Raw genomic sequence first — 15,237 nt, forward strand, 5'->3', positions numbered from 1 at the left:
AAATGGTAAATATTTCATTTGTTGAGTATGTTTTTTATTATTTTCGAACGTATTTATAATTTCATGAATATATGGACATTTATGTGGATTATACTCGTACATTTTTTGTTTGTAACATTGTTTTGAATGTCAAAATATAGAGGTTAGCACTTAGCAAAAACAAAACCTCAAACTAAAAAAAACTGCAAAAAAAGACCGGAAGAACAAAACTAAACGTACAACCAATGTTGCAATTTTAATTTTTCAAAAACCGTAATTTTCCGATGCAGTTGCGGTTTTATGCCGTCTAACTACACCAATATATATATATATATATATATATATATATATATATATATATATATATATATATATATATATATATATATATATATATATATATAGGTTCCGGATCCTGTAGGAATCAAAAAATTGGTAGGAACCGCGAAGACTATTCTCTACCAATCAATTCGTCAATGACACAAACGTCAAATTCATTTACTTGGTTGTGATGTGTTCGCACACGATGCACGTCCATGAAACATAATAGGACCTCGAGTGAATAATCATGTGCGACGAACATCCATGGAACGTTATTTAAATGAGTTTTTCTTTTCTTTTTCGTTTATTTTGGTCCATGGAACATCGTTTAAATGGAACGTCGATGGAACGTATACGAACTCGGGCTAATACCTTGAAAGGATCAATATACTTGGGGCCCAACTTGTTCCACTTCCTGAATTGGATAACACATTTCCAAGATGACACCTTCAAGAGTATCGGTTAGCTTTTCCACCGAAATACTCTCCTGAATCAGAATGAAATACGCGTTAGTCAACCGATCAACGATGACTCATATTGAATCCACTCTGCACGTCATCCAGTGTAACTTTGTGATGAAATTCATCGTAATCTCTTCCCATTTCAAATAGGAACTCCCAACAACTCCACTTTCTTTTGAGATCGTTGACGTTCGGCCTTGACTTTCCTGCAAGTCAAACATCTCTCCACATACCATAATATGATCACTAAAACCAAATAACGTTCATTCCAAAATAAACTTCAATTATAGCTACATAAATAACTTTCTAATGTATTATGATTGTTGAATGTTGATCACTCGATTGCAACATTTTCTTCTTGTTTTTGAATCTTGATTGAAGCTCTTTTCTTCTTGCTCTTGAGTCTTAATTGTAGAATATTGATTTCAAATATTATAAAGTCGATTATATTGGGAGTCGATTGCAATTGGTCATTTGGATTAGGAACTGAACTGGGAAGTTGAAGTGGAACGTCTAACAATCTAACTCCTCGATTTCTCTACGTGAAGATTGATAAATGTATTATAGATTATAAATAATTAATTTATATTTCAAAATTTTAGATGGGACAAGTCATAAATGGATCAGATCGATAGTGATTCAAACCCGACACTTTTAATAAAATGATTAACGTGTACAGGTCCTTAACGGGTAAACGAATTATAAAATATGATTCAAACTCATTAAATTTGCACAGGTTTGAAACGGATCAGGATCAAAACTCCCTTCATTGTCAGGTTTAGTAAAAATCCATCCATCGGATTTAATCAACAAAGACATCATTATAAAGCGAAGTTTAGTAGGAACTAAGTTCGGACTCCACTAAATCATATTTCCCTACAAGTATTCTTTCTTTTTTTATTTATCTATCAAAAAATTAATCTTAAATTATGCTAACTCGATATAAACAACACATACATTACAAGTACTAATATTTTATGGTATTATAGTTATATTTTGAAATGCTTTTAAAACACCAATTCACATAACTATCAATCTTTGGTGAAAAATCAATGGAATATGCCTAGAGATTTTAAATTTTTTTTTATATATATCTAAATCATAATCAGTAGCCATTAGCCAAATACATGGAACCTTTGTCATTTTAATGGTACCTAACAATTCACAATACCATCTACCTTTCTTTTCTTCCCTCAAACAACCATTATCACCCCAAAATAGCCATATATTTTAGGAGGAAATATTGAAACCAAGTATTTCATTAATTCCAACATATTCAATTCTATAATTTTGCAACAAATCATGAGAATTTCCCGGAATTCAAATCCAATTCCATCAAATCCTACCAAATCCACAAACCAAACAACCAAAAAGAACATATATTTTATACATTTCTAAAAAGGTTTTCTAAAGTATTTGTCTTTTTCCATTTTGGTCACGAGAAAATTTGTAGAAGTTTATGACCGAAGTTGAAAAGTTAGTTCTCCCATTAATTTCAATGGAGCATAGAAGGATCATACACCTGATGAAGTGAACAACGTTTCTTCAACCAAAACCAAAACCCCTCAATTTATTTCTTGAAACAATTTCTACTATGGCGCATCGAGAATCGATGATGATTAAACTCCTTCTAGGGTTTATGCTACTGAGCTGCATGCATCATGAATCAGCAATTGGTAGGTTTGTAGTCGAAAAAAACAGCTTAACAGTTACTTCTCCTGAATCCATCAAAGGAAATCACGACAGTGCCATTGGCAACTTCGGAATTCCTCAGTACGGCGGTAGTATGGCCGGAACAGTCGATTACCCGAAAGAAAACAAAAAAGGTTGTCGAAAGTTCGACGAATTCGGGATTTCTTTCAAAGCAAATCCCGGCGCATTGCCCAAATTTGTTCTTCTCGATCGTGGAGGTATGTTGCTAATTTAATTTTGAAGATCTTAGTTTATGATTTGTTTTTGGTGATACGACAAATACGAATTTGGGATTCAGCTAATTTTATAATCAAGTGTCACAATCTAAATCATTTCATTGTTTATTTGATTGATTTTTGTAATCTCCTTCAAAATTTTGTTTGTTATGCAGATTGTTTTTTTGCTTTGAAAGTATGGAACGCCCAAAACGCTGGTGCATCAGCTGTTCTTGTTGCAGACGACATTGACGAACCACTAATCACCATGGATAGACCTGAAGAAGATGGTTCCTCTTCAAAATACATAGAAAACATAACAATCCCATCCGCATTAATCTCCAATAACTTCGGTGAAACCCTGAAAAAAGCAATCAGTAACGGCGACATGGTAAACCTAAATCTTGATTGGAGAGAATCCGTTCCACATCCAGATGATCGAGTCGAATATGAACTATGGACAAACAGCAACGATGAATGTGGAGTTAAATGCGACATGTTAATGGAGTTTGTGAAGAGTTTCAAAGGGGCAGCACAAATTCTTGAGAAGGGTGGATATTCCCTTTTTACCCCTCATTATATCACATGGTATTGTCCTCAAGCGTTTACCATTAGTAAACAGTGTAAATCACAGTGTATCAATCATGGAAGGTATTGTGCACCTGATCCTGAACAGGATTTTAGCACAGGGTATGAAGGAAAAGATGTGGTTATTGAAAATTTGAGACAATTGTGTGTGTTTAAAGTGGCAAATGAGAGTAGAAAAGCGTGGATTTGGTGGGATTATGTTACAGATTTTCAAATAAGGTGTCCCATGAAAGAGAAGAAGTATAATAAAGAGTGTGCTGATGAGGTCATCAAATCCCTAGGTAAAGTATTTTAGGGTTTAGGGTTTATGGTTTATTTATAGTAATATGTTTTTTTTTTTTTTATGAATGTGTAGGGCTTGATTTGGGAAAGATTGAGAAGTGTATGGGAGACCCTAATGCCGATTCTGACAATATTGTCCTTAAAGAAGAACAAGATGCTCAAGTATTTTTTTTTTTTTAATATATATTTTTAGATATTTATATATAATTAATGGAGAACTATGGAATTTTCAGATTGGGAAGGGGTCAAGAGGTGATGTAACCATATTGCCCACACTTGTGGTTAATAATAGACAATACCGAGGTTAGTTTTTACATTTATTGATGGAATGGAGTGGAATGGAATAGAATGAAGGAATGGAATCAACCATTCCATTCCATTCCTTACATTACTCAATCTTTGTTCACAGGAAAGTTAGAAAAAGGTGCTGTTTTGAAGGCCATTTGCTCTGGTTTTGAAGAAACAACCGAGCCTGCTGTTTGTCTTAGTGATGGTAAAACCCTAAATCTATAATCTTCATTTTTTTATTTTATTTTTTTTAAACAAATATTCAAGAATTCTTATTTACTAAAAAAAATATAAAAAGGTGTGGAAACAAACGAGTGCTTGGAGAATAATGGTGGTTGCTGGCATGATAAATCCGCCAATGTCACTGCATGCAAGGTACCTTTTTCTATTTTTATATCTCATAACTCACAAATTTATAAAAAAAAAAAAATCTTTTATTTTTTTTATAAATTTTATACAGGATACATTTCGTGGGAGAGTTTGTGAGTGTCCTTTGGTTGATGGAGTACAATTCAAAGGAGATGGGTATACCTCATGTGTAGGTATTATACTAATACTTTCATTTTTTGAGTCAAGAATATAAAATTTTTTCTTCAAGGGTATTTTGGTAATTAAGTATATGTTTTTTTATAGCAAGTGGGCCAGGGCATTGTAAGATCAATAATGGAGGATGTTGGCATGAAAGCCGAAATGGTGATTCATTCTCAGCTTGTCTGGTTTGTGCTCTCTTTTGCTCTATACTTTTTGGTATGAATATGAATATGAATATGATGGAATGGAATGGAATGGAATCACAAAAGTATGGAATGGAATCATGGATTCTTGTAACAGGATAATGAAAACGGGAAATGTGCATGTCCTTCAGGGTTTAAAGGCGATGGTGTGAAAAGTTGTGAAGGTAAATAAATTTTATGTTTTTGAAATAATGAAAAGGTGGAAGAGTTTTAGAAGGGTAATTTGGTAAATAAGATGAATTGTTGAACACAGATGTTGATGAATGTAAAGAGAAGAAAGCATGTCAATGTCCAGAATGCAGTTGCAAGAATACTTGGGGAAGCTATGAGTGTAGTTGTAGTGGTGATTTTCTTTATTATAAAGACCATGATACCTGCATAAGTATGTTTTTAATTTTTTTTTAATTTTTTTATTTCAGTATTTATTATTATTATTATTATTATAAAATGTAAATGATGATTTGTTGCAGGTAAGACAGCTGGCAAAGGTAAATCTTCATGGGCTGCCATGTGGATTATTTTCTTGAGCTTAGCAATGGCTGCAGGTGGAGCATATCTCGTATACAAGTATAGATGGAGGGTAAGTTGGTCTTTTCACCTTTTTCTTTTTCAAAATGGTAATAAAAAAAAGTATCTTGGTTTAATCACCAAATGACAATTTTACCCTTGCATTAAGTTAGGTTTTTTGGCTTAGTTCATTAAGACATTAAGTCATTTGTCAATATTAAGTAAGAAAGAAATAAACCCTAAATCGATTAAATGATAAATTATGTTATGTATTTGCCCTTTTTCTTGAAATTAAATGACATTTATATCTCATTTTTTCAGTCATACATGGATTCAGAGATTAGAGCTATCATGGCACAATACATGCCTCTTGACAACCAAAGTGGAGTGGTGAATCATGTAAACGAGAATCATGCGTGAAAAGACATAATTATCCCTTGAAGACTTTACACACATCTATATATAGACTAGTGTAGAACTGTAGAAAACTTGGTCTGTGTCCAATTCGAATTAGATTTAGACATTTAGGGCTATTTTCAATGATAAGGATGACAAGGGCATTCATGTCTTTTGCACATATGACTAAGATCAAATGTGAGCCCTAGTTTTTTGTTCCTCGTTTATCAAAAAACGTTAAAATACCAAGTAACACAACATGAGAATTGAGAAGAACAAATTGACAATTTTCATTTATCAAGAAATGCTCAACACTCTGTTTGCAACAAATTAGCAAACATTTTTTCATACAAAAACTACGAGGAACTCAAGAAAAAGCTCATGTCCATAAACATTTAAGACACCATGTTCATGAAAAAAAAAAACCCATGAAGGTTGAACATAGAAGCACATCTTTTTATGGACTCAAAAACTTGAATAAAAAAAAACAATATAGAATCATGGAATCATGTATTATCTTGATGAAGGAAGAGTTATATCAAGTCCAATGTCCATACCATTGTACGCAAGAGGAGCATACATCCATAGATCATCAGAGCTCAAAAGCTGCAAACAAACATATCATTAGCTTCCATCTTCAATCTTCAATCTCAATTCATTATTTGAAATTCCTTTTAATCTTGTTGTTTGTGTTTGTTTAATGTCTACTAACCTTGATTTGGAGTTGTAAAAATTTAACATATTGAACAGCTTCTTCAAGCATCGTGCTTATGTCAACCTTCATTACCAAAAAAAAATATATTAAACCCTTTTTTTTCACGAAATTGTAGTAAAAAAAATATAACTTAAAAAACAACTGCGTACCTTTGTACCATTAGGGACAAGACTTTGTAATATTCTCAACCTTTCATTGATCCTCTCTCTTCTTTTCTGTAAAAAGACAAAAATAAGTTACTTTATCAGCTTTCTTCTGAATAACATAAGAGCCCAAAATACAGTGTCCAAATATCTGTATTGGAACTGAAACTCCTACACTGTAACCAGCATACCTTCGCGTAGACACTTTGACTATCAGTTGCTGAGCCGTTACTTGCTCTTTTCTTGCCACTTGAATTTGCCATTGGAACCCCTTGTGGTCTTGGACTTAAATCTTGCAATCTATTTGAGTCATCATCTGAGTCATTCATGTTTGTAAACTTTGTCTTCTTCCAACCCATTTGAACCTACAAATCATTAAAAAAAAAAAACAATTACATTTTTAGATTTAGTAAATTGTATAAACAAAATTTGATCTATGTTAAACATACATCATCGAAGCTATAAGAGCGTTTCCTAGAGCTTGGTGTCATGTTATCAAACTCTGTTGCTTCCTCTCCTTCCATTTTTGAGAAAAAAGGAATGATGGAAATACCCCTTTTGTTGTTGCCCCCTGAAGAGGAGATTGAGAGGTAGCTTTCCCCACTTGAAGTGGGAAAAAGAAGACTATTGGTGTTTGCATTGTCTGAAATGGATATTGAAGCTTCGTAATCATCTTTCATGGTGGATTCATGGTGTGATTGTGACCAAAATGCAGAAGTAGAGGAAGAAGAATCTTCAAAGGTGGAAGTTTTAGGTGATTTAGTTGAAAAGTTACCTAGTAATTGTGCCATGAAATCAGCTTCTTCACTAACATATGTTCCACTAAAGTAGTTCCTTTCTCCTTCCAAAAGAGTAGACACAGATTCCATTTTTTTTTTTTTTTGTATAGTTGAAAATAGAAATAGAAATGAAAGAATAAATGTTTGGAGTTATCTGTCATGTCACAAGTGTCAAGAGAAGCTATTTATGGATGGATTATGTGTCAGTTGATTGGTTTAGTTTGTTTAATCACCATATTATGTTCATAATATAATAGAAGAATTTGATTATGTCATAAACAATCATTAGAATGTGTTTGTTTAGGTGCTAATACAGCTAACGTGACCTTTCATAGGGTTTGAATCAGATTAATCAACATGCTGACAGGGATACGTGTCAGAAGGGGCATCATTGAGAATTGAGAAGGGGATAATCGTCAATTGTTTATCTAAAAAACTTCATTCTTCATTTCAAGACACAGAAGAGATATCAAGATAAATGTGTAGCTACTAGATTACACTTATTGTCATCTTAAATTACTGAAGCAATGATCAAAATCTTCCTACATTTGGCTAATTGTTAGATAAAAACCGATAAAACTCAGATTACTTACCAAATGAATTTCTCATTGCAACATTTGATCGATTTTGTTCTTAATTTTCCAAATGATTTATATTCCAATACTCTGTATATGATTGATATGTAGTTACAAATATCAAATATGTGTTAACGATTTTGAAACTGAAAGAGGTTAACTACAGATTTCAATGATAACAACACAATCAACTTGCATATTGATGACGTACGACAGAGTCTTATACTGAAACTATAAATTAAATTTGACGAAGGCAAAGAGAGATTTTCAATGAGCTGTAGAGATCTCTCAGGTTTTTTGTATAAAAAAAGATCTGAAAAAAGAAGAAACTCGTAATTGTTGGTGACGAAAGAAGAAAAACACACCAGTCACTGAAGAAGGAGGTGCGAAACCGCGTTCCGAGATATTCCCGGCGATGTTGTCGCATGTTGAATAAGGAACATAAATATATTTCTTCACCTTCTTCTTCTTCTTCTACGTGTTCGTGTAGTGATTTAGGTGAAGTCATGGAGCAAAACCCTGGATAGATCTGGCATTGATAGTGATGGAACTTAATTGTTTAGGAAACATATGCCGGCCATTTGCACGATCTCCGATTTTAAACTAATATTGCGAAGACGAAAGAGGCATAAATTATATACGATAGATTGATTCTGAATATGAAGAACTCCATTAAAGGGTTGTGATTGCACGTTTTCGTGGGTTTTAGAGGAGAAAGCTTCCATGGGAGTTGTTAGGAACTCTGCCATTCTTTTTCTTTTGAATATTGGGGTGTTCGGGATTACGTATGAATTCAACGCGAATTTTATATTATAACGTATTAATTTAATATTATAATTTGTGAATTTAGTTTTAATATGTGAATTAATAGAGTTATTATATTGGCATTATTCATACTCTCATACTGGCAGTTATTCTTTAATTTTATATATTTCAATCATTAAAACCGTTTACATATTGATTAATAATTTTTATTTAAGATGTTTTTTATTAGTGAACTTCTATTTTTGTTCTTGATAATCCAATCAATTATTGGTGTAGAAATATGCCCTCAATCAACGGTGGCCATTTCAGGTTTATTGGTGATTTGTTAATACGGTCACATGTAGTTTGCATATTAACAGAAATCTATGAATAATGTTTTGGTTTTGGTTTTGTCCAACTATGGATCTGAATTGGATAGGTTGACCTAAAATGTCTCATGATCGATAGATGTTGGCTATTTGAGCTTAATTGAAGCAAGTGAAAGAAATTGGGGTTGATGTTCTTGATATTTACTTAGATTTTTTAATGTTTAGATATTTCTCTAAAATTGACCTAAATTGTGTGTACAAATCAGTTTCATTAAAGGATGTGAAAATCAAGCTATTTCTAGCCCCAAACATCTGGCTATAAATGTTACTATCTCCTCTTCTTCAAAATATGTATTACTTATTCTCAAAATCATCTTTCATATTTACATCACTGTCACATTATTTTAGTTGTGTCTTTCAAAGTGGGTTATACTTATGTTTCACTTTTGTTTTATTTTTATTTTTTAATACAAAGAATAAAATAAAAAGAAGAGAAAAGAGAGCAAAGGAGAGTCCTACAATGGGATCATTTTATCATCGGACCCGTATTGGGGAATTTTAAGCCAGCAGCTCATTATTATTTTAAAAAAAAGAAAATAAAAATTAAATGATTAATCGTGAACTATGCTACCATCACAACTCAGCTTACACACATGCTCGTTTAATTTATTTTCCTTTTCTTTTATATGTCATATTCTATGTTTTCATTGAATTTGTAATCTTGACATCAAATATCATCTAAATAAAATTAATAAAAAAATAATAAATTTTGTAAAAAATGTTCTCGTATAATATCGATATAATTCATATTCATGTTAATTTTTTTATATAATAAATAGTTGGTTTCGGTTGGGTTGTTAATGGGATGAAAATTATATTGGATTTAGTTGTATACCTGTATAGGTGCAAGAAAGAGAAAATATTTTTTTAATAGAAAATTTGGATTGGCATGGGTTGGTCATCGAGATAGTCTAAGGGATTCAAGTATATATGTCTTTGGTCTCTTAAAAGACTCATTGGTCCATCTCCACAAATTTAGTGGCTAAATAGAGTTGTTGTCATAGTTAAAGCATACCAAGTAAGCAAGGCTCAAACATCATACACTAAGTAACATGTGCACAATCACACATGTGCCACACGAAGGCTTTGCAAGATCCAACATGTTATGAAGGCCTTCTAGAATGGCACACAACTTTTTCTTGTTATGTGGATATCCAAGTCTATTTTTAAGTGTCCAGACCACAACAATCTCTTGATTCATACCCAACTATATCAATGAATGCAACATAAAGCGTCTTAGATAATGTTAATTCAATTTAAACATGTCTCCGTTTTCAAAATTTATTCAATTCTTTAAAATGTTTACTTTTAAAATGTACAAATAGTTTATAAAGTAACAAGTAATACATATATCATATTACAAAACAAACACAAAATGGAAATTAACAAGTAATTGTATTGGCTTTTTTAAATTTGTTATTCTTCATTTTCAGAAGTTACATATCTTTCTAGCTTTCTATATTTTTATATATGTTTTATAAGCACAAAATGGAAACGTAAGCTAAACAAACAGAAAAAGTGGTTGTAAGTTGTAACAATTAAATGGAATAAAAATAAAAGAAAGAGACAAAACAGTATTATACTTCTAATATATGTGTTCACAAAACAAACAATGTGATATCAATCCATCCTTTCATTTTTCATAACCATCCAAATTATAATATCATCCATCATGAGATGAAACACAGACAACCAAAACCCTCTAAAATCATCCTCACTGTTCCTCCTCCTGGCCCACCACCTCTTCCCCAAACCCTCGTTGTGCAATTCTGTAATACAGAATTCCCATTGTCGCTAAACACGCCCTGCATCCAAATTATATTATTATGATTATAATTTATAAAAAATATATATAAATTTAAATGAAGAGATCTAATTATCATCTTACATGATTGCTATAACCAGAAGTATTTTTCTTGGATCCATCCTTGAAGGCCTATGGTGGGCTCTATGAGTCTGAGTCTCTTCTGTATTTCCATCTTTTCTAGGAGGTGCAGTCACTGGTAAAGTTGGCAATGCACTTGACCAAAATGGTATCAATGACCGAAGAAACTTATGCCGAAATGTCCCTACAAATTACAAAATTTTATTTTTTGATATAGTGAAAAAGACTAAAATGCCCTTGGTATTTAAAAGATCCAAATTTCTCACCTCTCCTAGTGTACTTCTTCCGATTAGCATCTTCATCATCTGCATAATAAGAAACCTCAGAGTTTTGCCTTTCTACTTGTTGTGCACTTTTTCTTGTTGTAGCACCAGGCTGCATTAGAATTGGAATTGGAATTGGATACTTAAAGATGGAAATGGAAAGCTTAAGATAAAGTACTTACAACAACAGAAGTTGGGCTTCTTGAGTGATTTGCTGAATTGGGAACATCAATCTCCACAATGTCTATGGTTGAAGGTTTAGAAGAAGAAGAAGAAGAACCATTCACAGAGGAGGGATCTTTTGTCAAAGGCTCTGAGGATATAGCAGGAATTGGGAATGAAACTGGATTGTTTCCAAACACATTCTTCTCCATTCCAGTCTGCATAACATAACAAGATCAATACTTATGTGAAGAAGAAAATCTTGAAAAAAGAAAAAACCAAACATATACTTCTTTTGAAATTGGATTACCTGAATAATCGCTTCCTTCAATTGTGAATGTAAACGTGACCCTGAATCTTTGATGCTTTTAGGAGGCCATATCTGTGAAGAAAGTGTAATATTTGGTGATTAGTAAAATATAGACAGGTAATAGTAATGGTAATGCAGTATACAAGTATAGCTTACTGAAGTTGAACATTGAGGACAAACATATCCAGCTGGAGCAGTGTGTGGAGGGTAGCTTTTAATATTTGAAACTAAGCAACTAGTGTGTATGATATCTGAGAAAAAGAAAGAAATTACATAAGATGGAGTAATTTCAACATTTTATGAAACTAAAAAAACAAAATGATGCAGTTTTCTTGAGTGTAGAATAGCATACGCAGGCATCCCAGACGTGTAGTTTGAGAGCCACCACCTTCTTCAAGCACAGCTTGACAATGGCAGCACTTTGTGGGCCAGTCATACTCTCCATCAATTACCCATTCTGAGTATGTACGAACCTAAGAAATCAACTAAATGGTCTCAGATGATATCTATGAAAAGGTGATCATCTTGATAGATAGAAACAACTGCTATGTAGGAGATATTACAACGTACCACACAAATTTGGTGCTCTGGAAAACAGATGCATTCTCCACAAACTGGAACCTTGTGCACGAAGCAGTACAATTTAGTTGCCTGTGAGCAACAAATCCGGTTTGGTTAGTACTCGAGTTAACAATAAACATGATAAATTACACTCAGCATACTCCCGTCGTCAACTGAGGTCAAATTTCATGGTGAATCGAACAAAGTTACTTGATCGAGTATTTAGATCTAAAAGGATTACAAACTCTTCTAGAAGAAATAAATCTATGCGAATTGGGATCTAAGATCCCAGATTCGCAGCAATGGCGACACAAATTTGTTAGCTCGATCTGATCTGAGAGCTCTAATCATTAGTGAACATGTTCGACGAATTCAATTGCCCAAATTAAAACCTAGCATTAGGTATATAAACCTATAAATTACGTTGAGATAAAAGAGGAAGAAATTAGCACATACCTTTCGGCACTTGCAGACCACCATCGCATTAACTATAAGTTGTTTTACAGCTGAAAACCTAAAATTGAAACATCAATTTTAGTATTGAGTATGATTTCGATTTGAATAGACGCAAACTTTCTTAATACGGTATGGTTTTCGGTGGAATATTTTAGGGTTTTAAGTAGATAAAAATTGAAGATCCGTGCAAGAGATCTTTAAAAAAGGATGATGAGGAGATCAATTAGAGATGTTGAATAGTATATCTGGTGCTTTGATTTCAATGTTCAAGGATTTGGATTTCTGAGATGATCTTTCATGATCAGAAGTAATTCGGTTCTCAGGGTAGCGTTAATATCAGAGATGGGTTTCGGTTTGCTACACGGAGGAAATAATAGTGTGCGACTTGGCGCACCACGCACCTGGATCTTGGAACACTTTTTAGTTGGGTCATTGGCTCGGAATTTTATATGTTTTAAAATAATTATTAATTATGTAAGTTTCTTTTAATTTTTTTGTATGACTCGATAGGGCTTTAGATAGTAATAGATTGTATCATATGCTATTCTAACATTCAAAGTTACAAGTCAAAAAAAAAAAATCATTTCTAAATCCACATAAAAGCAGTTTTCATTAAAACCAACTCAGAATAATCATAATGTCAAATATAATTTCACATAAAAATATCAAAGTGTCCCAAAATATTCAGTAACAAAATCTCCAAGCGAATGTGACAATCAAGTCTTCGTTTTTTCGCGATCCTCAGAAGTACCTGAAATACATTAATCAACAACTGTAAGCACAAAGTTTACTGAGTTCTTCAAGATATCACATACAACACACCACATATGACAACTATGAGTTATCAGCAACCCTGCAGACTACTCGAAGTTTCAACACATATAAACAACACATACACAATAATAGCACTTAAACCCAGCTCATCACACACACACACTCTCATATATATATATATATATATATATATATATATATATATATATATATATATATATATATATCAAGGTTGTAAAAATTGATCGGCGGTAGCTCGGCGGTCGACTGGGGTCAAGCGATTAATCGGTTTGGCGGGGATTAATCGGAGGATTAATCGGGGACCATAAATTACTAATAAAACTATTTTAAAACTTAATATATCCTAAGAAAAAATAATATTTGAAAATTTAAAAATTTTAAAATTTGAATTTTTGAAATATTTGGTATAATATTTGAAAATTTGAATATTTAAAAATTTAAAATTTTGAAGTTTTGAAAATTTTGGTATAATATTTGAAAATTTGAAAATTTGAATTTTTAAAAATCTTCCCGCCAAGGACCGCCGAGGACCGCCTAGCCCGAGTTTGACCGATATTGACCAATTTCTGCCTAGACCCCTAATCGTAATCAGTTGCAGACCGCCTAGCGCCTAGGCGCCGCCTAGACCGATTTTTACAACACTTATATATATATATATATATATATATATATATATATATATATATATATATATATATATATATATATATATATATATATATATATATATATATAAACATCCACAGGTAAGAATAAGTGAGAAAACTCACTTGAACTAATGACTGATAGAATTCATACCCAAACTGCCGAAACAAGACTACGCCTAATTAAATACACCAATTAACCTTAATTAATAATTAAAGTATTTTCACACACACTACTAAGTCCAAGTCAAGTCTAGTCTACACTTAGAGTAAAAGACCATTTTATCATTCACAAATCCCTCACCATCCACCTAATACTCAATTGTCCAAATTCCACAAAAGTCAAAAAAAGTCAACTTGGGCAGTATGCTCGGCGTACTTATAACACCCATAAAATTGAAGCCAATTTAAAACTTTTTATTACATTTAAAAACCGTTAAGTTATTATAGTTTGGTTTCAAAATAGTTTAAACATCATAATATCCCCAAAATCAAATCATAAAACCCATGAAAATGAGGAGTTGTACGATCACGTCTTTGCCTTCCTGGGGTCATCTGCTGCACCTGAAACAATAATCAATAAATGTAAGCTCGAAGGCTTAGTGAGTTACCCCCAAAATACTGATACACATACAATCCAATAACACATGAACAAATAACATATCATAACAACTGAACAGAACAGCATGCACTAGTCGACAACTTTACAAGCTGGACTACCCCCATGGGCCCTCAGTACGAGTCTGGAACGCCTACCAGGCCCTCAGTTCGTATCTGGAATGCCATCGAGCCCTCAGTACGAGTCTGGAATGCCTACCGATCAGCTCATATCTGGAATGCTCCCGAGTCCTCAGTATGAGTCTAGAATGCCTACCGGGCCCTCATCTCATATCTGGAATACTCTAGGGTTTGTTGGCTACCGCATGGAGCAGTACAACCTCAACCCATCCCACATAACATGTCGACATGTAACAGATAATTACACATACAGGTAATCAATCAGTATCACAAGCAGTCCTACAGATCTACCCGACTAGCATATTGTTTGGGTGTCAAACCAACAAATGATGGGATAAAATAATATTAATATAACTCAAATCACTGCTATTTCTAATACTAAAGATAGTATAGAGTAAGCAGGGTCGGTCCACAGAGATACGGGACTTTTCATCTTACCATATTTTCACACATAATACAAGTAATATTAAAATGGGGGTTTGTATTTAAACTTGAATTAAACTTCATAAATAAGAAAGATTGAAAACAAACGCAGTAAAAGAAGTACATTTCCGATTCTGACTCTTATATATGTTAATATGTATTATGTTGAAAGATGTAATATGATTATAACTC

At 32.8% G+C, this 15,237-nt stretch overlaps 3 protein-coding genes across 6 annotated transcripts; 1 reads left to right on the forward strand and 2 right to left on the reverse strand.

Moving 5' to 3' along the window:
• The first annotated feature begins 2,184 nt into the window (after nucleotides 1-2,184).
• Nucleotides 2,185-5,682, forward strand: LOC145004857 (vacuolar-sorting receptor 1-like). The gene is made up of 12 exons (XM_078963862.1): nucleotides 2,185-2,671; nucleotides 2,845-3,537; nucleotides 3,612-3,700; nucleotides 3,772-3,841; nucleotides 3,948-4,031; nucleotides 4,125-4,201; nucleotides 4,287-4,368; nucleotides 4,460-4,542; nucleotides 4,658-4,724; nucleotides 4,814-4,942; nucleotides 5,031-5,140; nucleotides 5,389-5,682. The coding sequence occupies exons 1-12, from the start codon at nucleotides 2,356-2,358 to the stop codon at nucleotides 5,485-5,487; spliced, it is 1,899 nt and encodes a 632-aa protein (XP_078819988.1). The 5' UTR covers nucleotides 2,185-2,355; the 3' UTR covers nucleotides 5,488-5,682.
• A 47-nt stretch (nucleotides 5,683-5,729) lies between these two features.
• LOC145004859 (transcription factor bHLH84-like) lies at nucleotides 5,730-8,459 on the reverse strand. 4 transcript variants are annotated; one of them, XM_078963867.1, is made up of 6 exons: nucleotides 8,041-8,459; nucleotides 6,771-6,964; nucleotides 6,513-6,686; nucleotides 6,328-6,393; nucleotides 6,176-6,241; nucleotides 5,730-6,069 (listed from the first exon to the last, which is right to left on the reverse strand). In XM_078963867.1, the coding sequence occupies exons 2-6, from the start codon at nucleotides 6,843-6,845 to the stop codon at nucleotides 5,977-5,979; spliced, it is 474 nt and encodes a 157-aa protein (XP_078819993.1). In that variant the 5' UTR covers nucleotides 6,846-6,964; nucleotides 8,041-8,459; the 3' UTR covers nucleotides 5,730-5,976. The 4 variants fall into 4 exon arrangements, with proteins under 4 accessions (XP_078819993.1, XP_078819992.1, XP_078819991.1 ...); XM_078963866.1 differs by having other exon boundaries at nucleotides 6,771-7,096; XM_078963865.1 differs by having other exon boundaries at nucleotides 7,097-8,459.
• A 1,903-nt stretch (nucleotides 8,460-10,362) lies between these two features.
• LOC145004858 (uncharacterized) lies at nucleotides 10,363-12,858 on the reverse strand. Its single transcript, XM_078963863.1, has 9 exons — nucleotides 12,446-12,858; nucleotides 11,999-12,079; nucleotides 11,781-11,901; nucleotides 11,585-11,679; nucleotides 11,429-11,500; nucleotides 11,139-11,336; nucleotides 10,960-11,068; nucleotides 10,697-10,877; nucleotides 10,363-10,613 (listed from the first exon to the last, which is right to left on the reverse strand). Exons 1-9 carry the CDS (start codon nucleotides 12,467-12,469, stop codon nucleotides 10,523-10,525), a joined length of 972 nt encoding a protein of 323 aa, XP_078819989.1. The 5' UTR covers nucleotides 12,470-12,858; the 3' UTR covers nucleotides 10,363-10,522.
• Nucleotides 12,859-15,237: the final 2,379 nt, after the last annotated feature.

This window comes from Lactuca saligna, chromosome 7 (assembly GCF_052625555.1).
Source record: "Lactuca saligna cultivar CGN05327 chromosome 7, ASM5262555v1, whole genome shotgun sequence".
NCBI classification, from domain to species: Eukaryota; Viridiplantae; Streptophyta; class Magnoliopsida; order Asterales; family Asteraceae; genus Lactuca; species Lactuca saligna.